The 26,653-nt window shown below is 38.9% G+C and overlaps 1 protein-coding gene across 1 annotated transcript in view; it reads left to right on the forward strand.

Annotated features, from left to right (window-relative positions):
- The first annotated feature begins 8,851 nt into the window (after positions 1–8,851).
- Positions 8,852–26,653, forward strand: part of LOC114650763 (interleukin-1 receptor type 2) — a 49,290-nt gene continuing 31,488 nt past the window's right edge. Inside the window, exons 1-6 of the mRNA XM_028800599.2 lie at positions 8,852–8,982; positions 15,775–15,838; positions 18,552–18,798; positions 19,358–19,538; positions 19,635–19,809; positions 21,870–21,929. Coding sequence (XP_028656432.2) covers positions 8,965–8,982; positions 15,775–15,838; positions 18,552–18,798; positions 19,358–19,538; positions 19,635–19,809; positions 21,870–21,929 — 745 coding nt within the window. The 5' untranslated portion in view covers positions 8,852–8,964. The remainder of the gene's footprint in view (positions 8,983–15,774; positions 15,839–18,551; positions 18,799–19,357; positions 19,539–19,634; positions 19,810–21,869; positions 21,930–26,653) is intronic.

Raw genomic sequence — 26,653 nt, forward strand, 5'->3', positions numbered from 1 at the left:
TTAATCTGTCCCTGACTGCTGACCTTTACAAGAGCCCCCCTTTTTCATTCAATTATTTTTCTCAGGAAAATCCCATCAACCAAAAGATCTTCATTGTCCAGCTCTGTTAAATCTTCAGTGAAAGCAACAATATAAGCACATTGGTTAAAAGTTGTCATGGCCAAAAGGACCAGAAAATGAGGAAGCATATTAATTTTGGTCAACCAACACCCCTTCATGGCCACAGCTGCAGGTCACTTTCCAAAACCGTTGATGAGGCAGAGTCACTCCTTTGATTCCCTTGATCTGTGTAGGATTTGCATGGCACTGGACAGCAGTTCTGGTCCTAGCGGTAGTGTTGTTATGTGCACAGAGATCAGTGAAATTCTTATTTGTATGTTTAAAGTCCTCACTGGCACATACTGTGGAAGGAATTATTTAATTATTTATGGAGTTGGATGGTTTAGTGTGATGTCCTTTCACAGCCATCCATCTTCAGGTCAACATTTCCTGTCCTGATCTTTATCCTACAGGAATTTTGACCATTTAGAGATCTGCTTTAGCACATTGATCATTTTGCAATTTGTTGTATTAATGACCAGCATCAAGACATGTGCTAAGATCAAACCCCTGATTCACACATCCCAAAGCCCTACACTGACACTGCTTGGGTTACTGTCTTCACTAGCGAGGTGCTTAACTTCTGTGTACTGCTGTATGACTTACATTCTGTTGAACTTAGTGTTTTCCAGTTGGATTTACTGCCTAAATTCCACAACTCTTTGCTCCCTCAAAGTTTTAGAAGTGGTTCTGTAATCTTTGATTAACTACTGAGCATCAGCAGCTATTTTGTGAAGTCCTCAAAATCTATTCAATTACACTGCACAACAAAGTTTTTGCTTCTTGAACACTGTTGGGTGTTTCTTATAGACTTTTGGGTGCTGATCACGAATATCACATCAAAATTTACCCATCAAGTACTGTTTCAGAGAAATCTTCAGTTTTGTCATGTTTTTTTCTTACATTTGTATCCAAACATTTTTTGCTCCCGTAAGTGACTTATCAACAGCGGTTTGTGCAGCCTGGGCATGTCCAGGCATGGAATCAGGCCAGGTTGGAAGCTGTTCACCCTGGGCATGCCTGGTCAGGTCTGAACGAGCTTGACGCTGTCTGAGCATGCTATAAAGGTAGCTTGCATACACCGATCCTGCTCATTTGGTTAATATAGATAGTCAGTGTGTATGTATAGTATCAGTATAGTAAAGTATAGTATCTGTAGCAATATAACACAGTAAGTAAGCTTGATGCTATAGACGTTTTGGTGTCGGGTGATATGTCTCGTCAATGTCGTAACAGCCGCGATACATTCTGCTATATCTGCCTCAGAGAAGTTGGATGACTGCTCTTGTGAAGAAAGCTCATCATCTGTATTTCGGCTGCAAAACTGGTGATCAAGACAAGGAATGGGCGCCTCACATTTGCTGTGCGACATATGCTGTCAGTCTGAGAGCCTGGCTCAGAGGCACTCGAAAGACGATGCCGTTTGCTGTTCCGATGAAATGGTGAGTACAGAAAGACCATGTGACGGACTGTTACTTCTGTTTGACTAATGTGTCTGGTTTCTCTGCCAAAAACAAGAAGTCAATTGAATATCCTAATCTGCCTTCAACAATGAAACCTGTGCCACGCAAGGCGTTTCAAAAAAAAATTGTGAAATGTTAGAGCTTGACTCACATTCATTAACCATACTTTATTGTGATAGGCCTCTTGAGTCATGTAGTAGTATTGTCATATGTACAGAGTACACTCCAAAAATTCTTATTTGTCCAATCATTAAATAATTTTCCATACAATATGTTGCATCTCATCCAAACTCCAGCTCTGATAAACTAGCAGAAGTCAGAGGAGTAGTGGGCTGCTGAACTGGAGCCTTACAATTGCTTGAGCTGTTAAATTAAAACACTCGCTCACAGTTTAAAGATGTGCAAATAAAGGTTTAACGGACAAATGACAAACCCAGTCTCCATTTTGTAGCCGATCACAAATGTGGATAAATGAGGAAGGTTGGCGTCAGTAAAGGCACTGACTGTAAAAATCACACCAAAATCTATAAAACATCAACCCCACATAGAAGTGGGAAAAAGTGAAGAAGAAGAAGTAACTGATAAATGACATTTCTGTTTCTAACATATTTAAGAGAGTCTGACTCCTATTCTCTAACTAACAGGCTGTTGATCATAGCAGTTAACACAGTCTGTCTAATAAAGACCTATGTTGGCAGTAAATACATAAAAAAAAGAAAAAGTAAGGATTACTAAAAAAAATAAGTCAACATTACTTACAGTATTTAATCAGTTTCTCTTTATTACCTAGCGGTTATGATGTTCAACAAATGCCTAAAAAGGAATAGTTTCATTGGAGTTATGTAATTGGTCAGATTATCTTTATTGCATTTTAAATCAATTAACAGTGGGCTTCAAGATAAAACACACATGTCATGGGAACGAGTTAACAGGCCTGTGGGAAAGAGACAGGAATCCCGTAAATAACTTTGATTTGACACTTTGAATTGATGTTCCCCCGTTTAATAAAATGATTGAGTCTGTGTGCATCAAAATGACATAAGGGAGGAGGACCCTGCCAACATCTGATGAAACAATCGAATCTCTCCACGCTGAAATGACCAAGGAGACCACTTAATGAAATGATCTAGTCTCTGTGTGCTGAAAGTAAGAGTGGGAAATACCGCACTGCATTAAATGACCAGGGGCCTCATGTATAAACGGTGCGTACACACAAAAATGTTGCATAAGAATGTTTCCACGTTCAAATCACGATGTATAAAACCTAAACTTGGCGTAAAGCCACGCACATTTCCACGGTAGCTCATACCATGTCGTACGCAAGTTCTCCACTCAGTTTTGCAGACTGGCGGCACCCAGCATCAAAGCAATGCTACTGTTCCTGTGTGGTCACCCTTTCTTTCTTAGATCCACATTCCTAACGTGGCTTTATCATATACACTGAAACTAACTGCATATTGTTTATTAGTTTAAGGCATTTGATTGCAATTAACCTGTAACAATATAATGGTCCAGGGAATAGCCAAAGTATTCCAAATACCATAACTGCTTTAGCGTTGTTACTCTCACTGCACCTTCTTTTTCTTCTTTCAGCTGCTCCTGTTAGGGGTTGCCACAGCGGATCATCTTTTTCCATATTACTCTCACTGCACCACTCGGAGAAGCTGATCGGAATTATCGGTATACAGCATCAAGCACACGCTGCATCAGCCACGCTTCCTATTTGAACTGCTTCTCACACGGCAAACACTTCAAACCTTTCCTGTATGGACCTCACGGTTCAGAAAGAGTTTCATCCCAAGAGCTATAAACGCAATCAATCAGTCCATCAAGTGCTCCTTGTAAAACTGTTTGTACTTATTAGTACAATCACCTCACTGTAAACTTGCACTACAATTATAATATTGCACAATCAGAGCCACTTTATAAAGCGTGTATTTACATATGATAACGATATCATTTTAAAGATGAAATGCAGCAAAATATGTTTATTATATTATACAGATAAAACTTTAACTTCATTTAAATAATCTATATTGTTAATAATTAAAGGACATGGTGTCACTACGCTAGCAACCATCTGCCACTCCGTTCACGGATTGTTCCTGCCTCGCACTGTATGCTTCACTGGGACTGGCGTGAAAGACAGAATAATTAAACATGTACTACGAAGATATTTCATTGTTCCTTAAAAGTTTTGAAGAATCAGCGTTACAAGCTTACAGATGGCTTAACGTCTATTACAGAGCTGATTGTGTGGCGATTGGGTATTTGGAGAAAGAAAGGTAAGGACAGGAATTGGGGGTTAGTACGTTTGAAAGAGACAATACTGCTGCAATATATTATTTCATCGAAGGTCGCGCACAATCACTGCACCACCGTGTTCCCATGTTTAATAACATGCTTTAACTCCTATCATCATGAAAATTATATCAAGTATACATCTCAGTATTTTAATTATTCAGAAAGCTGTAGTATTATGAATGTAATGGATTCTGTGTCCTGTCGGAGGAAGAGAAAACCCAGAAGCATGTAGTGATTCACACACATAGAGCACATAGTAGATCAAACACAGAACAAAGCATTTAACATGCTACTTTAGTTACGATGGGATTTGAGAAACTAGTAAATTAAGCGATTTTAAGATGAAGTTTATGATGTTGTACTTTAATGGCAAAATAAACTACGTGATTAAAGTGGAAATTTCGAGATTAAAGTTGACATTTCGTGCTTTTTTCCCCACTGTGTGCCTATTTTTTTTTCCTCTGTACCCTAATAAGCTTTCATATGAAACTCAGACGGTGGGCTACAACTCAGCTTTTCACAGGGACTTTGATATGTGACAACTTCTTTTTTATTTCAGCACTGTGCGACTTTGTGAACTTGAGCTTTCGAGTTTCTCCGACACTCTGTCACTTGATCAACTTTCTTTTGTTGATTATACCGCTGCTTAAACCAACAAATAGTACATTTTTCTTTGCCTCCACTTGGTATTCGCTGAAATTGTTCTATTTTGCCTCGTGGTTTTGCCATTGTCTTTTCACAGAAGGCTGAGCTTCAGGGCTATTTATATTGATTTACATATTCAAAGAGGGGTAATTCTGGGAGGAGACAGGGCGGGACAGCAGGCGTGTGTACATGCGTTACTTTTCACACTAACCGGGATTTATGTAGCAGAAGATCGTGGAAGTTGGTGAACGCACAGATTTATGCATCTGGATTTTTTTGTGCGTAAGCACATTTCCGCTTTTGTGCTTACGTCATGTCATGGTGTGAATTCTACGCACGACGTTATGCATGAGGCCCCAGGTCATTGTTGAAAGTGTGATCAACCCCCTTTGAAGGTCACCCAGGGACCCGTGTGGGTCTTAAGGTGGACTTGATAACGCCATTTTAACAGCCATTTTATAACCTACTATGTTCAATTCTATAACATAGAGAGGTGGCATGCTTCAATTATAGGTCACATGTATAAAAATAAATGAAGTTCTACTTGCCATTCATTTAGTGTGTAATGTAAATAAAAAACAATGCAGTAGCATAAAATGCAAGTAGCCGTCCCAGTCTCTGCCACTAAAGATTACAACATCAGTGAAGAAACTTAATTAAGCCGTTCTCACAAAATAGTAATCTAGTCTTCTAAATTATTAAGGTGTTCTTATGATATATATAATATGTAACATAAAATTCTCAAATTTGCTTAATTCAATGCTTAATGTAAATCAGTTGTTTATGGTGCAGCACTTTAGGGGTTTCTTCCTCAAAGTAATTGTTTAAACGCCCTGTCACATCACACGACTTTTCCAGCAATTTGCAGGCTTCATTTTCATCATCTTGCTGCCACACTCCAGTGAAGCCAGTTGTGTGGCTTGACAAACCTAATGACTCAGTCCAATCAGCTTGTGACTCGCCTCAACAAAATCAGATGTCTTAGAGTCGTAAAGGTTGGCTCTGTGTACCTGAGAGCTGACAACCAATGAATGCTCATTAGGAAGTGCAATGCAGCATTGAAGAATAAGGGACACGGGTATTTTGGACCTGACAAGCAAAAGAGTCTTGTCTATTTGATGTCTCATGTTTTACATACTATGATAGAATGGAAAAAAGAAAAAAAAAGGCTGAAATTGAGTCTGAACCCGCTGAACCTGTACACCCCTAAGACTTTGGAACCATCAGGCAACACTTTATTGACTGTCAGAAAAAGGTGTGAACTCACAATACTTTGGAAGTGTTGAACTCTGCTGGAAAGTCATCACGTGGTCATCTAATTTGAAATTCTCTTTGACTTCTCGTTTTGTAATGTGACATATTTAGGCGACGGGATCAGTAGCTGCGGTCCTCAAGTCCTAGAAGTTGTGGCCACAGATTAACAGAGAATTTATGACCTTAATGAGTGCAGTTCTCTTCATCTCAAGCTCCCTGCCTACACTGCTAATGAATGTGGACTTTCCCCTTGGGATTAATAAAGTCTGTCTATCTATAAGGGACTTTTTATTTATTACTGTCATAGCAATTATCAAAAAGGTTGTTTTTATTTATGTTTAAAAAAAAATGTTGATGAGTCATTCCTTCTGAATCGAAAAGGTATGTTTTAATACGATGTTTTAATATATCCCCCTGAAGGAAAACACTAAGAGAATACTGTTAATGTAATTATAAGAAAAACGTCTATTTTACACTACTGAAATTGGAAAGGTGAACACCAATAGCACCAAAGGAAGTTGGAGAAATAAAGGAAACTGCTGCCTGTGTGGGCCTTCCTTCACAACTCCTTCCTCTGACTGTTTGGCAGGGTGGCCTCCCATCTTCCCTGCACCTCCAGTACCATTCTGTTTTCTTACTTGGTCCCACCAGTGAGTCTTCAAACTCATATCTAGAACTCAATGATCCACTGTTGGGTTTTGGGCTACACTTTTGAGCCAAGATCTGAGTCATTTTCAGGGTCAATGGTGGCCCTCTCTGACTACAGATTCAAAACATTCCCTAGTGACCCTTTACATATCCCTCCTCATTTGAACCTTGATCTGTCCTGAGCAAGAAAGCCTGCTCCCTGCTGCTTGTCAGTCTCAGTGGCTTACCTGACGTTCCACTAGTCCTCTATAGCAGTGTAGCCTGCTTTTGATAGGTGGGCACTCCTATCATTTTTAAACAGGGCAGCTTACTCTCTGTTACCTCATGCTGAGCTTACTTGTTCCTCACAAGCTTTTTGGGTAAATTCTGTAGCCTTCTTCCAAAGAAGCCTCCCTCTGTGTCCTGCTTTGGTGTCTTAGAGAGTTGACATTTGGTGCACTACTCAGAGTGACATGGTCTACCACCTCATATTGGCCTCTGTCTGCACAGAGTGGGGTGTGACTGTCTGTGTGGCTTGCTATCTTTCTCTTTCTCAGAAGATTCTTCTGAAGGTTGTTCATTGCCTGCTTCCTTCTAAGTGATACCCTTGCATTGCACCTGACAATCCTTTGGCAGCTTATAAAGATCTTACAGTACATATGCAACAAAAGTCAAGTGGAGCATGACAGTTCAAGTGATTTTGTTTTCTTTTTTCTCTTCTCATTTTTATAATGGGTTTCATTTGACAATTACGTTTTTCTAAATTATACCAAAAATGCACACATGTATGTTATGTGTATTCCAACTGAATATGGGATTGCAATTTTGTGTAGATCAAAACTTGCACTGATAATGCCTGATGGCTTACATAGGCCACTTTAGTAATTTTATTTAGAATGACTCCTGATTATTGCTTCCTTGGATCTTGTTACAGGTTGTAGAATTCGACTGGAACTCTGGGCAAGTTTGGTGGAATTTGTTTCCTTGATCTTTCATTGTTTAAAATTTTTGCCAATTCATATTTGATGAACACTTCAAAAATACCAAGAGGAAGTTTCTCAGGAGCATGTTGACTTGCTGGATGGATGATGATCAATGGGTAGAGATTAGTAAGCTTGTTGTACTGCTACAGTCTTTAAGTTATTATTTTCTCCAGCCTGCTTTAGAGTTTGGATGTCTGCTCATCACACTGGAATACACTTTTTAGGTAGAGCTTCGTAGTTTAAATCCGGTCATAGACTCAAAGGGTTGTCAAAAATGCAGCAGAAGGTATGCTGTCTCATGTCACATACAATGTCTTCCATGCTTGGTATAAAATAGGCTGGGGTTTGCATTTCTACTCCTCATCATTTGTGTCACAGGGTCTCAGTGGCCTGTGATGATGCCACCCCACTGCCCTAGGACCATTTTAATGTATTCCTCTTGTTGTGACCGAACAATACCAATTGTAAATGTGCACACTGCACCCAGTTGACTGTGTTGATAAGTTTACTGGATTTCAAATGTCTCTTCAGACTTAAAAATGAATGAATGTGTGCCATAAAAACACCATTCTATTTCCTCCACCCACCTCCATTGTAGATATCAATGATCTCAAGGTGTGTTCACCAGATCTCTTAAGTGCTATCAAGGTGATTCAGCAAGAACAATGCTTTTCCAGTCTTCTAGTATCAAGTGTAGGTGTTCTTTAGCCTACTGCCATCATGGTTACCTTTTTTCTCTTATCAGGACTGTCATTGTGTTGTCATCTGCCATACCCCACTTGAGATAAGGTATGAGTTGTACTGTATGTTCTGATATACCTCTTTCAACACCATTACCAAATGTAACCATTTTGTTGCTTTACACAAGCCATGCTAGGCCAGTTTGGCTCCTTTCTTCAACAGAGGACCACTGTATCTTTTTGGCTGGTGGTCCATTCTTATTACAGATTGCTGCTTCTCATACTCTCATTATCTGGCACCCTTGGCCATTCCAAATTAAAAGCCACTTATTCCCTCGACTTGTTTCCATTCTCCTTCTGAAATGCACACATACACATGATCTGCTGCACATATCAGTCAGCCTTTGAGTGAATAGTCAAGAACTTAGAAATGGCAAGTGGACCTCAAAATCAGTTGTTCAGTATGGAAACCTACAGTACGTGTGTGATTCATCACTGAGATCCAACAATGGCTTGTTGTGTAGACAAAACTGCACTGTTGCATTCTGAAATATAGTAGTGAGTCAAAAGTGTCTTATTTCTGAGCAATGGTGTTCTCAGGTGAGCTTTTGGAATATCACTTCACCATCACTGACATCAGAACTTCTTTTCACAAGCTGGAGGTGTTGATCATTTATCAGTGACTCCTAAAATATTACTTCATTGCTGTTTCAGTAAAGAGACCATCCTCTCATGCAAATGGAAGAGTCGACAGAGTATTTCAATGTCCGGTGGATTGAGAAACACACAGGAATTTCCACTCATTGTGTGAGGGCATATAAATGTCAGCCTGAGTATGTCTCGGTGATATGCACTGAAAGCATCATAAATAAGGAACTCTGGGAGAAGCCTGCCTTCCTTTTTGTAAGCATGCTATTCCGCCACAAGGTAATTCTCTTTTATGTTATATTAAGCTTGATTAATGTTTTGTGTTGCCTTGTGTAGTCAAGAGGCTGCAGGATTACTAGTATTAAGCCAGTTCATTGTTGATTTTGATTTGATATGTTTTATTAATCTCCGAGGGGATATTTCATGAGGATATTTGTTAGATATAAGAGCTAAGAAGGTTGTGCAGCAATCAAAGGCTTTTTGTAACTGCCGATTGTCCTTTAGTGTTTCATTCAACAATTTGTGATACATATCAGTGATTTAATGAAGCCAGTGTGGTCTAGTTATTATTAATGCCATATTATTGTCATATTCTGTTTATTGTAAGTTTACACTTGACGTTTGGAAATATTTCAGCACAAATTCATACAATAATACCAAATAAGAAAGGAAACATTTCATTATTGTTTTTGGTCTTACTCTCTTTATGTTCATGTGGTCCATAGAAATCCACTCTAAGAGCTGCACAACAGTAAGAAAGACTGCAGAGTAGCCCAGATATGTTGGCACTGCATACATCTTTACATTGTTATTCTGCAAGGGATTAAAAAAAAACAAATAAAATAGGCATTTTAGTATTAATAGTACATCTTAAGTAAACACATTCAGCAAATTCAAAAGCATATTAAGATTGAGAAATGTAGCCTAGCTAGAGTCAAAGGTGGTTCAAATCCCATTTCTGGACCTGCCAGTGACTTGACCATAACATATGAAATATCATCTTGGAGTGTTCATTGTTTTGCTGAAAGAAGTGTGGCAACAATGCTGTGCGTCGTGTGCTGCAAGTGAATCATTCTGACATGGACAAATGGATTTTCCTTGTTGATATGGCACAGATCCTTCTCATCAAAAAGCCATTTCTCATTAGTAGCTCCATGTCATTAGAATTTTTGGTCTTCTGAAAGAGAGAGTCGACAGGATGACCTCCTGCATCCGTGGCAGCTATAGATAAAAATCAAACAATTGGGCACACGGACCTCAGGAAATCAGTTGTATGCAATAAATCCAGATGCTGAGTGCCAAAACATACAACCCAAAATGTCTTACCTCATTTAAACAAGCTGTGTTGTGCTATAGTATATTCCATATATCACATTTCAAAACTGAATTCCATCCAAAGGGACTTGGAAATGGGCGGCATGGTGGCGCAGTGGGTAGCACTGCTGCCTCACAGTTAAGAGACCTGGGGTCGCTTCCCAGGTCCTCCCTGTGTGTAGTTTTCATGTTCTCCCTGTGTCTGCGTGGGTTTCCTCCCACAGTCCAAAGACATGCCGGTTAGATGCATTGGCGATTCTAAATTGTCCCTACTGTGTGCTTGGTGTGTGGGTGTGTGTGCGCGCCCAGCCCGGGGTTTGTTTCCTGCCTTGTGCCCTGTGTTGGCTGGGATTGGCTCCAGCAGACCCCCGTGACCCTGTAGTTAGGATATAGCGGGTTGGATAATGGATGGATGGATGGGACTTGGAAATTCTGAACTACATATAGTACATTTATAATTGAATCATTTGTTCAGGGTGACACAAACACTCTGCCTCCATTGCCTGTTCAAATAATATGACTTAACTAACTTTACAGTACACTTCTTTTAGTGTTGTGCTCTCTGGTAGCTGTGTCTACATGAAGAAGACGCATTGGCTAGAAAGGTCAGGCAAAAAAAAAATCATACAGTATATCTAAGTTTATAAAAAGAGGAAAGCAGTACAAAACATTATTAATGAGTCAAGGCTCTTGGACTGCACTCGTTATAGTAACATTAACCATAGAAATGATTATTTCTAATTCTATTTACAGATCATATTGCAAATGCTGCTGTGTGTGTTTGTTGATTCTCTCTACTACTCAACAACTGGACTTTTCAGTCTCAATGTCTGAAAATGCAAGGCACACACAATTTCATGGCTCCTGTTCTTCTTTTTACTGAAACTATCTTAAATGTGATTTCATTTTGTCCGTTTCTGGTTGTCACATACAGTACGTCTGCTTAATTGTCAGCAGTTGCTTGTCATAACACTTATGAAAAAAAACTGCCATGGATGTCCGCAGATGTTTACTCCTTGAGCCTGTCCATGCAAAACAAAAGAGCAGGTTAAATGATAAAGATGAGGAAATCAAGAGAGGCAGAAAGGTTAGACAGTGCTAGGGTTTCACTCTTGCTGAATTTTAAAATATACAAGGACACATTTTCTGTTGCACATTTGTTGTACAGTACCTGAAGGGGTGTTTCCTCCTCAGTGTGCTTCTCACGTCATGACTTTACCGTTGTCCTTTCATTGGTCTGCTTTTCCAGTAGAAGACCAAGACATGTGCTGCACTTTGGAGGCAACATGATGATGAGGAGTAACTCAGTGTAAATAAAAACTACAAAAGCCATGAGAGTAGCACTTTAGAGTCAGGGTAGCCTCAGTGCATCTGTTATGTAAGAAACACTTTGATTGAACTTAATAAGACTAAAATAATGCTAATGACGCTCCTTGCAATGTCCACAACAGCTCCTTACACTTTCATTCATGTAATACGCCACAAAAACACAGTCTCAAAGAATGGGGTAAGATGGGGTAAGGATGAGGGAAATTAAAGGTAAAAAGGTAGACAAACAGTTTTAGAAGTGAGGGGGAAGAATTTGAGAATCGGACCTGCGTTCTCATATGTTAGAGAAAAATTAGTGAGAGATGTGCGTTTATCTTATGTCTTCTGTTCATTCTTTACATGGTGATCTAAATTGAAAACGAGTAACTGATGTCTGCCCTCGTTCAGTGAATTGTGCTTCTGAATGAGCCTCCTGCCACACATCATACACTGTAAAGGGTCAATTATATTTTATTGTGGATAATCTTGTGAAATTAGCTTATTTTGGAGTAAATATTCAGTATTGTAGGTTTTGCTTAAAAGACAAGTTGCCTGTAACATGAATAAAATTACTAGGTGCGCTAAACTGAACATCAGGAGTGTTTGTAAAGTTATTTGCTAACACAGCAATCATCACAAGTGCATGGCACAAAATGAGAGCAGAAGGACATCCTGCGAATACTTCGGAATCTTCCTGTTGTTGGGGAGACATCTGAAAAAGATCAGCTAAAGTCACAAACATTATTCTCCCCAGTGAGCCATTAATGCTTCTAATCCGTCAGCTAAAGTTTGTCAGCGATGTGACACTTCTGTGCTTTGTACTTATCAAAAACAAGCAGGGATGAAAAGCAGCAGAAACAGCATGCACTCCTTGGACGAGAGGGATTTGCTTTGAATAAAACAATGTAAAGAAGATTCCTAAAGGTGGAGATGGGTTTTTGACTTGATTATCATGTAACAAACAACAACAAATAGGTTTTCTTGATTTTCTTTATTGGTCACTTTTGCATTCCATGTTGATAGAGAGCTGGAGCCTTTGGGCATCAATTCATGAAAGGGCACATGAGCCGATTTAGTGCTGCCAAACACCACAACGTGCACGTCTTTAGGGTGTAGGTGGGAATTGGAGTACCCACACACTGTCAGTAACAGGGATGGGAACTGAACTCTGGAGCTACAAGGAAGCATACAATACCATTCTGATATGGTGTCCATCTTGAAAACTCTATTTGTACAGATTTTAAAAGAAGATTGATGAGGTGAAGGTATGGGTAACTTTGACAGCTTAGAGTGCTTAATAAGATCTCTCTGTGGAGTTGAAGTGTTCTCTATATGCTGTTGAGAGTTTGCTCTGATGATGCAGCATCTCTTACTTGAGCAGATTCTTAAGTGTTCCCTTTATTCAAGAAGGTTCTGTTTGGATTCACGGACAAGCTGTGGCTCCTTATGATTCCCATTCTGAATGACCGCTACTTCTGACTACTAGTGTTCAGCCTAAGGAGTTGTTCTTGACATGCAAAATGATGAGTCCTCCGCAACCTTCTGAGATACTGCTGCATCTAAATGTTGATCTTCTGTAGACTTGAATAATGCTGAATTCACGTGCTACATGAATGTGACATCTCATTCTCCAGCTTTGTTACGTTTGTGTACATTTTAGATTGGCATTTTGGGAGAAATGCAAGGCTATTGTTGATTTGCTGCTTGATCCCCTTAAATAGCTTTTTTTTTTCTTGTAAATCAAAACCATATTAAAAACGTTGAGTTTGGATCACATTGTTAAAAATATAATTTAACACTGCAATATTGTCAAAATACATACATTTCTTGCTGACTTGATTATTATCACTTCATTTTAAGTTATTGAGAGGGCTGAAATGTCATCATTACATCACATCTTGGGTCACTGGCACCTACAACTTCAATGAACTTTCATAAAATGTCCCTCTTGGAAACTCATAGTTTCCATCTGTCCCACAGCACATGAATGCAACCTGATCCTTCATCAAAGAAAATGGGCTTATCTTGAGGAGAAAATTGAATTTCCTCTTTGATATTTATTTTAATTAAATCATTTTACCGTCTTCCATACACATACATATCTCCCCTTGCTGTGGTACAGCTCCCAGTCCAACATATTGCATGATGTCCATGAAAGAAACATCTGACCACGACTGACTTGTATATTTTATTGGATATTTAGCAGACATGTTTCTTCAAGATCAGAATACAGTTCAATTGTTTACTACATTTTATTTTTACAATGGGAACACAGGCAGCTTAAGTGTGGAGATACTTTACATAGCAAGTGAAGGGTGGGATATGAAACACCCACATGTGTACACACTGCCATGTCCGCAGTCTGTTTCTTGTACTCTTTGGGATTGCATTTGTGTCAAAACAGAATGAATTGACAAAGTTGGTTGTGTATGGCCTGTTACCTCTCAGGTATGAATACAAGATATAAAAAAAAAAAAATTCTATTACAAATAAATCTCAAACCTAGCGTGGAATTTACGCAATGATTGTAATAGAAAAGAAAACCTAACTCCAGACAAAAATACCAAAAAGGAAGTTCCCAATTGCATAATAAAATTAATTTTACAACTTAAAATAAGCTCACAGAAGTGGGAATTGATACACTTTTTTATCCAAACACCCCCATAATGACTGCCAATCATTTGTCCAATAAATGACATCAATTCCTCCTTTACAAAAAAAAAGAAGCAACTCTTCAAACGTAATCACTTTAGCTTCTTCTTAGGAAACGACCTTATTTTTGCAAAGTGCTTTTGTCAGTCTGGCAGCAGATTCAAGGAATCCATTTACTGAACATGTGTAATCCAATTTTAGGACTTGGTGAAAGGCCATAGAGACAGAGGAAGAACGTGTAATCTCCACACACACAGTGGCTAAGCTGTAGCAATATTAACTGTCCATTAAATATGGTTATGTGAAGGAATGCATTTTGATCAACAGATAGATTTATGTATTCTTTTATATCCTTAATTAGATGGGAAGTGCATGTGAAGCTGTGGGATTTTTAGACATGCCCTCTATTTTCCCTGTTGCTAGCTTTAGGTATAGTAATGTAAAATTGTCATTTTTGTGGCCATCTTACCTCCAGATGTAACAAAATTTTTGGAAAAAAAATTAGAAACTTCAATATCAAAAACTTACAGATGCTCTGAATTGCACAATGTTAAAAAAAAAATTATGGGGTAACCCTAATCTCCTGTATATATGTCAAAATACTTTTTTGTACATGCGAGATGTTTTCACATACAACAACAACATTTATTTCTATAGCACATTTTCATACAAACAATGTAGCTCAAAGTGCTTTACATGATGAAGAAAGAGAAAAAAGACAAAATAAATAAGAATTAAAATTAGGGAACACTAATATGTATGGGATACCCAAAGTGCACTTTTTAGATTTTTTTAATCTAACTTTATCTCTTACGTAGGTGAAAGTATCCTGTACGTGCCAGATATTTGCACATACGTACGAGATAAGGGCTATTCCATACTGTTTTCATTGTACAGTTTAGAGCTTATGCAGAAACTAACACAAACACTGACAAAACATATTGCTTACTCTCAAAAATTTTTTTTTAGATATTTAAAAATGTAGGTATTAAGGAATCAGCCTAACAAAATATGCTGTTAATAATTAAGAATCCAGTTACTAACCACATAAAGTAAATCGTGAGCAGAACAACAGACCACCACACTTAAGCGCCCCTTTTGATTTGACTGTGGAGCAAAGGTCCTTCATCACGTGCCTTTGGTTTTCATCAGGTTTTATGTAAAACAAGTGTTTGAGTAAAGGCTTGGCTTTGACTCTTACTGCATTTCTCTTTTTTTTTTTTTTTTTTTTTTTTGACCGTGAAGGTGATCATTCCCTTATTTTAGCTTCATCTTTGATTTTGGAAAATCTTCTGGTCATCGACATACCTGTTAGTAAACCAAACTTTGCATATCTGTGAAGCGTCCCTGAACACAATTTAGTGTTGTGATGAATCAGTAGCTCTACAACATCTGAGAAATCAAATTTAGAAATCCAGGAGGTAGTCCCAGCACACAGAGCACAAGTCAAAGAGGAGATCATGCCATTAGACCGAACACCACAAATGAGAAGGCTTTGTCTCAGCACTGCACAACAACGACCTAAAACCTAAAAAGAAGAAGCGAGCGAGATGTGACATTTGCCTTGCTACTTAAGTTCAGTTACAGAATCTTAGTTAGCGACAGTAATTGTACACATGCAGCTTTGACAAACTCTGCGTTGTGTCTCCTGACCAGTGTGTGGATTGTTTGACTCCAGTGATTTATGACTCTGTATAGAAGTGTGACCTGGAAGTGAATCTATGAGTAAATTGCATTTAAATATAAAGAAGCACACATTACTGATTCTTATGTTTTTGTACTTCTGTCTTTCTGCAGATTTCACTTCTCCTTGCCCTTCTCACCCCTCTTGTATTGGCCACCAGACATCAGGAGCCACACAGTAAGTTTCTTTTTAAGATAAAATGAGACATTGGAACATAAAATATAGAGATACTTTTAGAATATGTGTTAAGAACTGTTTGCTGACTTTGAGTTACAAGTGAAAGGGCCCCATATGTAATACAGAGCATTGTGTAAGCACATCTACACGCCTATACATTGTTTGTGTGTATATATACAGGAAATATGCTGCATATACACATTTAATTGTCTTAATTGCTTTCTCTAATTTAGAGTTAGGAGCCAAAGCTTATCCCAGAAACAGTTCTGGACATGGCACCAGTCATTCACAAGTCTCACTCAGAACACTGCTACACTCACAGCAAACCAATTAAATTGACATGCATGTCTTTGTGAGACTTGGGACGAAAATGAAAGTACCCGGAGGATAACCAAAGCTAATGTGGTGAGAATATGCAAATTCCATCTGGACAGGCTCTAGGTCTGTGTGGTAACAACATCGCTCCACTGTAATGGAAGCATGACCAGAGACCACACTTTTTGGATCAAATGCTTCTTAGTATTGTAGGGGCAACGGAGAGTCCAGTGATTATGTATGTGGCTCTCTGCAACTGATAATAACAGGCAATTAACATGTGGGGAGTCTAGCCCTGTAATAAAAGAGTGGGGTCTAGGAGTACAGAGACAACTGGGACCACTGGAGGCCCTTCTGGGAGAAAGGCCTCAGAAGTTTCCTGACCTTAGAACTCCAACAGAAATGTTCTTTGGCTGGGGCTTTTGAATTAAGGCCAGGCGATAAGAACTGAACTGGCAGGAGGTAGAGAAGCCCACTAGAGTGGAAAGAACATACTAGAAGTGATAAGGGAGTAGAATTTATTAAGAGTCACGGGAGACCAGATTATAACTCAGATTTAGCATTTAGCAAGACAGAAAATAATCCTGGAGAATGTGCCAATCCATCACTGCCAATATTATTTCCTATGTTTTAAAATTCCAAGTTTCCCATTAAATTCTTCTTCTTTTAAATGAATTATTTATGTAGTAAAAGCATATTTTAGGAGGCACTCCTGGTTTCCTTGGAATCATTGTAAGTTCAGGGACAGTGTAAGAGCTCTTTGTAATGGCCGCACTCTCTCTTCCATCTTTCCATTTTAGGTTTTCTCTGTCAGGTACAGAATTTGATCGTAAGGTACAAGGACAAAAAGAACAGTCATTGTGACATTGGCACGAGATTTCTTTGGGTGTTGTATTAGCCTACCTGATCCTAAAGACATAGATGTCAACATCAGAAAGTGTGTGCACCATGAAATGCACTATTTTAGATTACAAAAATAATTTAAAATGTGATAATCTACTGTCAATAATTTCCCTTCAAAGACAATCTGAATATTAAACTTCAAAAACTATACTTTACAAGATAAAGCTCAAGTCAAAGAGCTTCTTTTCCTCCCCTTCTTTCAATGGGATGAGAGACAAATATTTTGTGACTCATTGCTCTCACTTAGCATCTGTGCCAACAGCTGTGCCATCTCTAGAAGTTGTGCCCACTGATACCAGGAGGGGGCTACAGCACCCCAGTGTGATAAAATGAATGTTGCACAGTTGAAAAGAAAGATCATGTTTATGTTGAAGGCTTAAATAGAAAAGATTTTACATGGATTTAATATGGGAAAGAACAGTGGCTAATTTTCTTCAGATTGTTTATTTGTCCATAAAGTAAGTAGCATGAAACGTTTATTTATTAAGCATCTTTCACAAACAATAAGTCACAAAGCGCTATACAATAAAAGAAAAAAATAGAAGAAAAAGATGAAGCAAGGCAAGACATATACCACATTAAGATACACAATAAAGTAAAATCTAGCAAATACATTAAGTACATTAAAATAAATACATAGAAATAAACTTAAAATGAAAACAATAAGACTGTAAGCAAAAGCCTGGCTAAACAAGAAAGTTTTGAATGTTTTTTTTTAAAGTCAGCCATACGAAAGTGAAGAGGGAGATTGTTCCAGATCTTCACATTAGTATCCAGTCAGGGTCACAAGGTAATTCCCACACCTTTATATAGAATATATAAATGTATTTATCATTCTTTTGGACATCCAGATTTAGTAGCATTAGGCAACCCTTAGACACTTTCAAAGGTTTACTGAGAATAGTGTGAAAAACAAAAAACTACTAGTAATGGGGGATCAAAGAACAGCGTACAAGTACATGGATGGGCTGCAACCAGACACATTACATCCAAATTCTCAGATGGATTACAGAAGTCAAAGACTCAGCACAAAACAAAAATATGAGTTTCCCATGGACACAGAAGTTTCAAAATACATGTATTATTACCTAATGGTTTGGGTGAATCTGAGCAAATTTTCATTGCTTTGGTGGCCTGCTCAATGCCTCCATCACAGCCTTATTGAGCGTGTCTGGGATGAGACAGAAAGGGCTGCATTTCCACATAACTCAACATTCCTGAACGACGCATTCAGCATCTTATAGAGTCCATGCCTAGATGAATAAATACTGTTAGAAAGGCCAAAGGAGGCACAACATGCGATTAGATTAGTGTACCTAATAAACTGGCCTTTTAAAATTTGTTGCCTTTTTTCAACACCGATGTCTTCTCAGCAACTAACCACTTTATTTTTCACGATTAAAACATAAGATGTTTTTATTAATGATGGCATGTATAAAATATTGTATTAATCACACTGATTTTGTGCTCACATCTTGAATTTTTTATTATTTAGGTGACTGCCAAGAATTTCCTCCAGACATGCCATTGTATACCATAGAAGGAGAAGCTGTGGTGCTCAAGTGTCCATTTGTAGAGTTCTTCAAAACCCACCTGCCAGTGTCTAGCTTCAGCATTGAATGGCTCGATAATAATGAGCAAGTCATACCTCACGACGGAGAGCGGATCCACAGCCAGGGTGACTTGCTTTGGTTCTCATCGACTCTTCCTACTGACTCTGGAAACTATATTTGCAGGCAGAGGTAAATTTTGTCTTTGACTTGTTCTGCACTGACTTGAGCTTTTACCAGGTTCTGCTATAGGTCTAGTCTAATAGATCTTTCCGGAATGTGGGTTCCAGCAGTTGTGGAAACACCAAATGTGATAAACCTAATTGCACAGGTCTCCTTTGCTTCTGGAAACAGAGCTGAATATCTGCCATAGCCAGTGTCTGTGTGGAGTTTTCACTTTCTTACCACTTTATTTGGATGTTTTACTTTTCCAGGTACCCTCATTTCATTTGAAACCACCAGGACATTGAACATTACAGCAGACTCTTAATGAGGGAGTGTGTGTGTGAATTAGTGACACCCCATGATGTACCCATGATCTTTATAGTGACCGGCCTGGTATCTAGTTCTGGCTGGCGTGGAGATGGCATGTTTATCACGCTTCTGGTTTTCACTCCTGTCAAATGAAAAAACATGAAAATTACACTGTCAAGTGCCAGGTGCATTTTGGGAGTGGGACTTGTGTTGTCTGAACCGTGTGATACCCGTATTTGAAGAGACTATTAATAAATGTCCAAAACTTCTCTTGTAGGAACACTTCTTACTGCATCACTAGCACACTTTCAATAACAGTGTATGAAGAGAAAGGCTACAGTCTTGACGACATTGCTTATGTTAACAACGCTATAGCTTCCAGCACAGGGAAGATAAATTGTCCAAATTTAGAGGAGTACAAGAAAAGAGCTGGGAGATTGGATCTTAAATGGTACAAGGTATGTTACTTTATTTTTTCTGTGAAGCAGTTCTCATGTGATTGTATGGTAAAGTTACTTTTAGATGACCACAAACTTAATTGTTTAATTTTTCAGGACTCCAATCCTTTGTCTAATGCAGAAGGAAAGCACCTATACAGGAGTGGAGAGCACTTTCTACTCATTAAAAATGTAGACCCCCAAGACCAAGGCTACTACACCTGCAAGCTCACCTTTTATGTAAACAGCACCCAGTACAAAGTGACAAGGACTATTAGCCTGCAGATTTTAGGTAAAAGTCCTACACCGAGCCTGGAAATCATGGGTCCTGCTTCTTTACGTTACGAATCTGTCAGAATTTCTTTCCAGCATGTGCCATGAGTTTGTGCTTTACTGTAAATTCTTAATTTGCCAGGATGCCTTGGTGCTATGTTACTGACGGGCATAATATTAAATAGATTACTTTTGTTACATGAAAAGGTATTTGAACATTTTTTGCCATAATGTCACTAAAGAACCTCATTGGAAATTCTCCTGTAATCTGGAAATACAGTGAGTGGAGATGCTGAAGACCTTCGATTGCTGTTATGGCAGTAATTTAACACATTAAAGTCAATTTCCTACATATGAAAAATTCAGATGTGAGCTTCAGTAGGCTTTTCGCCCTTTTACCCAAGTTACCCAAACTATTCTTTAACATTTCAGTAATTATTTACCGCTCTGATGCTGATCTTTCTGATCATAAAATAGGTCATTACGATAGCAATTGACGAGAAGAATTCATAATTAATTGCAGTATTTGAGGGTTCCTCTAGAGTGCCTCTTTCTCTTGCACGATTTGACTCAAAAACTAATCAGCACATCGTCATCTCATAACAGGCTTAAGCTTCAAGTTTGGTATTTTTCTGTCCAGCCATTTTAGCTCTAGACCGTCCTCAAGAAACTGAGACACACACACACATCCATAATGGAGATATTGATGTTTTCAGTATCAGGGGACCCTAAAACACTGAGATCCATTGAAACCCAGAGATCACAATTTTTTGATGAATCTAAAGCTTTCGTTCCTTCCCCATAGATGATGGGTTATGGTGGTGGAGGGTGGAAAGCAAAAATGAATTATTTTGCATAGTGCACAGCAAAGATGTCACCTTTAACGTACTGTATCTATCACACATAGGGAGATTTAGAGGAGAATGGGCCATCAGTCCCAAATAATTGTCAAGTAAGAGAGCATCAGCACTTGAGGTCACTTAGCAGCATATCAGTAACAATTTTAACCTTTTGCTAAATGGAAGAACAAAATGGTCTAGACCAGTGTTTCTCAGCCTATCTGTTATTGTGATCCACGTTTTTTCCCCATGTAAGTGCCTTCGTGACCCATCGATGGGGTGGTCCCCCTTGGTGATTCTGAGTGCGATTATTAGAGTGGGTTTGGAATCGACCTCAGTCATCGGGGAGACAACCTGTCATGACCCACTCACAACCCACCACGATCCATTACCATTATAAACAACAGCAACTCTCAAACACTGGCGGCAGCCCTCTACCCAGGTCACGACCCAAGGTTAAAAAAACTCAAGGGAATGACTTAGCATCAGTCTTCTATTTTGTTCCATTGTAAGTGACTGCAGCATACAGTAGATTTACTTGGTTAATGTAAAAGTAAACCAAATGCAAAGACAACTAATGGTGGTGTGCTGCATAGACTCCTGGGATATTGATGAAGACTTCTTAAAATTAGCAGGATAGTGCCAAACATCAGCTTTAGGTAGAGGACAGTCAGTCAGTCACTTTAGAGAAGAACTCATTGCATTCAGAAGCTGAGAAGTCAGCCAGTGTCAGCGTGGATCACTTAGCCATGTGTGGCTGTATTGGATTGCGCTTATCTTTTTTTCTTAAACTTGATGTAACCTTTACTCTTAGACATATACTGTAATGGAGTAATGAATGCCAGCACATCTTACCTACAATTTGTATGTACTTATTCAATATATTCACTTCTGCCCATAAAATACTTCCAGTACCATATGGTGTTGAAGGCTTCGCCCAAATCTGACACCAATTCCAGTGTTTTTTCTGTTGTTCACAATGCACCATAATAGTGATCTCATGTCTTGAAGTATTGTTCCTTGTATGTACTTCATGGAATACGTAATGTCTTTGCAATCTACCAAAAGAGCAGACTGTAGTCTTTTAACTTGTCTGTTGTCTGTCTATCTAACTTTTGATCTGGCTGTCTAGAGAAATAGTTTAAAAAATGCTACTCTGAATAAATGCTCTAATTTTGCAAATTTCACTGAATGAAATGAAACTATATAACCAGTGATTGTTGCTGCCTTGTTTTTTCAGCTCCTCTGATTAAACCCAGTATAGTCTATCCACTGAATAACACAATCAAGGTCAGCCTAGGTAAGTCAATAAATCAGTCAGCAAACATTTGGGTGGGGTTTGTTTTTAAATAACAAAATCCAATAGGATTCACATTCCCAGTCAAGTATTGGTCTTTATGACCCTCATCCTTTCTTGAAAAAAGTTCACTCCTTTGTGTACCCCAGTAAGAAAAGGAAAACTTATACTTTATTGGTACTTTATTACACTGTATTGTATGGAGGCAGCTTGTGTTGCTATCAACTATAAGGTCATTTCCTGTGTTGGAATTCCTCCATGCTGTGAACCTCTTCAGGGTTTCTAATTTACAAAAGTTGTTTCTGAACTCCACCAACATTTGCTTGTTAGGCCAGCCTTGAATAATACAGTAAAGGCGGGGAATGTTACGATGTTCTGGACCCTTAATGAGACTGGCCCATTTCTATTGGGCTAATGAGCATAAGTAACCTCAATTCAATGAAGTGATAACCACCTGATTGGGTGTCTTTAAATGCTATACTCACATCCATTTCTGGATGCCCATATAGTTCTTAGAGAATTCAAAAATATGAAGGACTTGCCAAGATAAATATTATTCGCTAATCGGTACAATACTTGTACTAGATGAGGAATATTTTTCAAGGAGCACATTGTGTGTATTGTGGTGACATTAATGATTGTTAGACATTGTTCATTGTTATCTATTGTGTTCATTTACTTTCTGCCACTTAGAAAGCTTGTAGACCTGTAAAACATTGTCAGAAATTGTATTGTAGTGTATTGTGTAGGAAGACCTGTGTGTGCCAGTAGGGAATGTGGCACAGCTGGAATGTATGTGTTTATGTAATGGTGCCCATATCTGTCACTATGATACTTTCATTTAAGTAGTGAATGTAGCATGCTATGAAAATGCGTTTAAAAGGAGAGTCTTGAGAGATACCACCTTCAAACATCACAGATGGTCATAACAGCTTAATATTCATTATTATGTTATGTCCCAATCCTAAATCCTCCATCATTCCAGTGAGTATATCTTTACAAATTCGTTTGGTTATAATTTGTTATGCTATTCGCTATTTCAGTTTAAACCAGTGTCCCTCCTTCTCTTACTGAATCAGCAAGTGGCTTCTTTTGGAAGCTTATAAATGATTTTTGCAATCTGACGGAATGTCCTTGGGGGGCACTGAAGTGCCTTAAAGCAGACAATGGCTGCATGCTGGGAGGAAGCTTCCAGGCCTTGGTTGAGATTAACCAGGTTTTTAACCTGCCTTGTCCTTTAGATACAAGAATTATTTGGGTGTGAACTGGTTCCAGTAGCTGTCTGATGGTTCTCCTGGCCTCAAGATTTTATAGACCTATCTTTAAACCCACACATGACTGTGAAGTGTGATAGGAATAACTCCAGGGTGGTGATTAATATTCTGATTACGACAAATAATGGAAAGAGTCCAAGGTGGGTAAAGGGCATACTGGCAATGAGACAGTGAGAGGGAGAATGTGAACCCCTGTTCCACCCAACCTCCTGACTCTTGACCAAAGACACTTGAGTATTGAACAGTTTGTGGATCATTACAATTTAAGTGCCACCGGCCACAGAGTCCTCGACCATCTTCTAAAAACTCTGCCTTCTTGTGCTGCCTCTTCTTCTTAGAGTCACAGCATCCACTGTTAATTACCCTGTAATGTCCATCTACAATGATTTCTTTGATGGGCCCTCTTTTCCCCCAGTGGTGCATTTAAAAATAAAATCGGGTTCTGTGTCACTCTGTGCACTTACAAGACCACCAGCCCCGTGTTGCCTCACTGTAAGTGGATTGGATTCTCTGTTCACTGGGTCTGTTCCCTCTCACTAGATGGCACCAATTCTGGCCCGCATTACTCGTCTTCTTCTAAATTGTTATCAGTTGCCAGGCAACCCTTCGCAATTAATATACCATGCGACGTGTGATGTGTGTACAAACTGCTCTGTGTCTGCACTATAAACACAAACTGTGAGGTATATTTAAAATGGAACAGATGCTCGTAGATAAACATCCCCTTATTTCCTGTTTTTCTTCACATGTATTTATGTTTAAAAGTTCAAAGGTACAATGAAGCCTTACTTTCTATCTTTGACACTGATTTCCTGCAGCAGGGAAATCCTTTGTATGCAACAGAAGGGAACAGAACATCATGTCCCAGCTTTCTAAGTTACTCAACCTCGAGTGCTAGTAGCTTTAGTAGAAATGGTTTCTATTCTTTCATTTTGGCTTTCTGGGGATTAAAACATCACCCATCTAAAACAAGCCGTTACACTATGTTGTGCATGAGGTGATAAAACAAAAAATAAAAAATTACTGAATTATCACAGCGCGGCACACATGCTGCATGTGCCTCCAGTATCGATGTGCTGGGCCTGGCCACTACCCTTGTGCAGTTCATGTGTTCCTCAGGCTCTCCAATGTCCTCCCACATTTCCAAACCTGTCATTTAAACTGGTTGATGGCTCTGAATTGACCTGGCATAAGAAGCGTGAGTGTGGTAGTGTGCTCTGTGATGGACTGCCCATGGAGGATTCCTAAAGTGTCATCCATCTCTGCTGGGATTGAGCTGCCCTGTAATGAACGTGTATGTTCAAAAATGGATATTTCCCGCAACAAAAAACTTTTACTGTGGTTGGAAAGACCTGCCCCAAGTCCCTGCCTTTATGTTGCAATATTGGCTTAATGCTACTGAAAGGAAGCACAAATTATTCGTAAAATGATTTTTACTTATTCTTTGTTGAATCAGGCATTTAACGTAATAACATTTCAGTGTATTTTGTATAGCTCTCTTTACTAATTTCAGTGGGAGTGTACAAGTCCTCATTTGAAATGCATCATTGGTACAGCATACAAGAGGTGCAAACACTAACACAGAAACTACATTAAATACACAATAAAAGAGAATAATCGTAACAATTCATATCCATTTAAAGTCAGCTGACCATGGAGGCTTTGGGATTAAAACACATCATTACTGGAGAAAGTCAACCTCTGGTGCTCCATAGTTAATAATGACAGATGAAGTTGTGGTCTTCATAACCTTGGCTAACTGGCTGTCTAACCCTCAGTTTTATCAAAAGTGCATGTTGGACAATATAAAAAAGAAGGTTAAACCCTTCCACCATTGAGCCACAAGGCTCCCAATATGTTGGGTACTTCAACAGTGGTCAGTAGCAGCAACCTGGTGCCCCTGCAGGCTCAGGAATAGCGGAGGGTCAGTAACAAGTTTTTAAAGATTGTCAGACTCGAATGGTTGTTTAAATGACTCCCAGGCCGGGTTGCAAAATGAACAGCTAACCACCAGCTCTAAACAGAGTATGCCATCATGAAACAGAGTCTTTATCTGGGATTTAAATGCTGGGGTGACCTTTACACAACCAGGCAGATCGCTCCACAGTTCTGGGCCTTGTTGCTCAAAGCTTGAGCTCCGAATGCTGTTTGATTTTATCCTTGGAATCTTTAGACCAGCATCTTGGCATTGTAATGTCTTCTCCAGTTTGTATGCATTTATAGGTTTGGATACTGTAGGTAAGTAATGCCCTGGCCATTTAAAATTTTGTATTTGAGAAGAAAGGTTTTGAAATCAACCCTAAATTTAGCCGGTAGGTAGCATAAAGACTTAAGAACAGGAGTGATGTGTTTGTACTGCTAATTCTTGTAATGAAACTTTTAATGATAGCAGCTTTCAGAGGCCTACAAGCAGAACAATTTGATCTGCCAAGTAATAACACATTGCAGTAGTCAATTCTACTAGAATGAGAGAGATGTATGACTGACCTTATCTGCATCCTGTCTGCTAAGAACATACCATACTGTCTTCAGATTCTTAGTTGGAAAAGGCCAGTGTAGATAGTGCTGTAATGTGTGTCGTAAGAGAGATACTGGAGTACAAGATAAGTTATCCAAGTTGTGTGTTGTACAACTCCGTGCACTGCTAATGCATCACATCCCCTAAAATTGGAGTGACACAGAGAAGATCAGAATGGCCCCAACATGCAAAATCATGGAAGCTCTCTTTTTGATGGCAGGCAGTGTGGTGTGGTGGTTAAGGTTTTGTACTTTGAACCCCTTGAGGTTGTGGGTTCAAATCCTGCAGCAGCGTGACCATGAGCAAGTCCACTTCACCTGATAAAGGTGTCGGCCAAATGATAATAAAAATAGAAGTAATGTTTCAGCCTACTGAGTTATAAAACAACAAGACATTGTTGCTGTCTGTAGCATTTGCACCTTTAGATGCGTTTTCTATTTTTTTCTGTATTTACGGGCAAGTAGTTATTGTTCGTTCAACCTTTTAATTAGCAGACACAAAATATTTAGAATGCAATAGAGAGAGTATCATTTGTCTGAAAGAACGATATAACTGAGTATCAATGGTGTATGAGTGAAAGTGCATATAATGTTTCCTTACTATGTCTCCCGGCGGTAGCATGTCTGATGAACACAGTAAAGACCACTGACCACTGAGGAACAGCATGTAGTGACGCAGTGCTGCCAGTCCAGTCCTGTGCTTACTGAAGAGAATTTGATCGAAATGAACTAACCTGCACAAGGACTGCGACTGACAGCCTGGGTAACGTGACTCAGCCGTCACTCGTGTGAAAAGGTGCACTTTAAAACAGCAACATGATAAATACAGCGAACTTCTTTAGGAGACTTTGAAACATTATTGACAATGTGAATCAATGCTGTTTCTGTACTTGTATGAGAGCAAGTTAAAATTAATTAGGTGTGGCTGTGAGTTAT

This window comes from Erpetoichthys calabaricus, chromosome 4, assembly GCF_900747795.2.
Source record: "Erpetoichthys calabaricus chromosome 4, fErpCal1.3, whole genome shotgun sequence".
Lineage (NCBI taxonomy): Eukaryota > Metazoa > Chordata > Cladistia > Polypteriformes > Polypteridae > Erpetoichthys > Erpetoichthys calabaricus.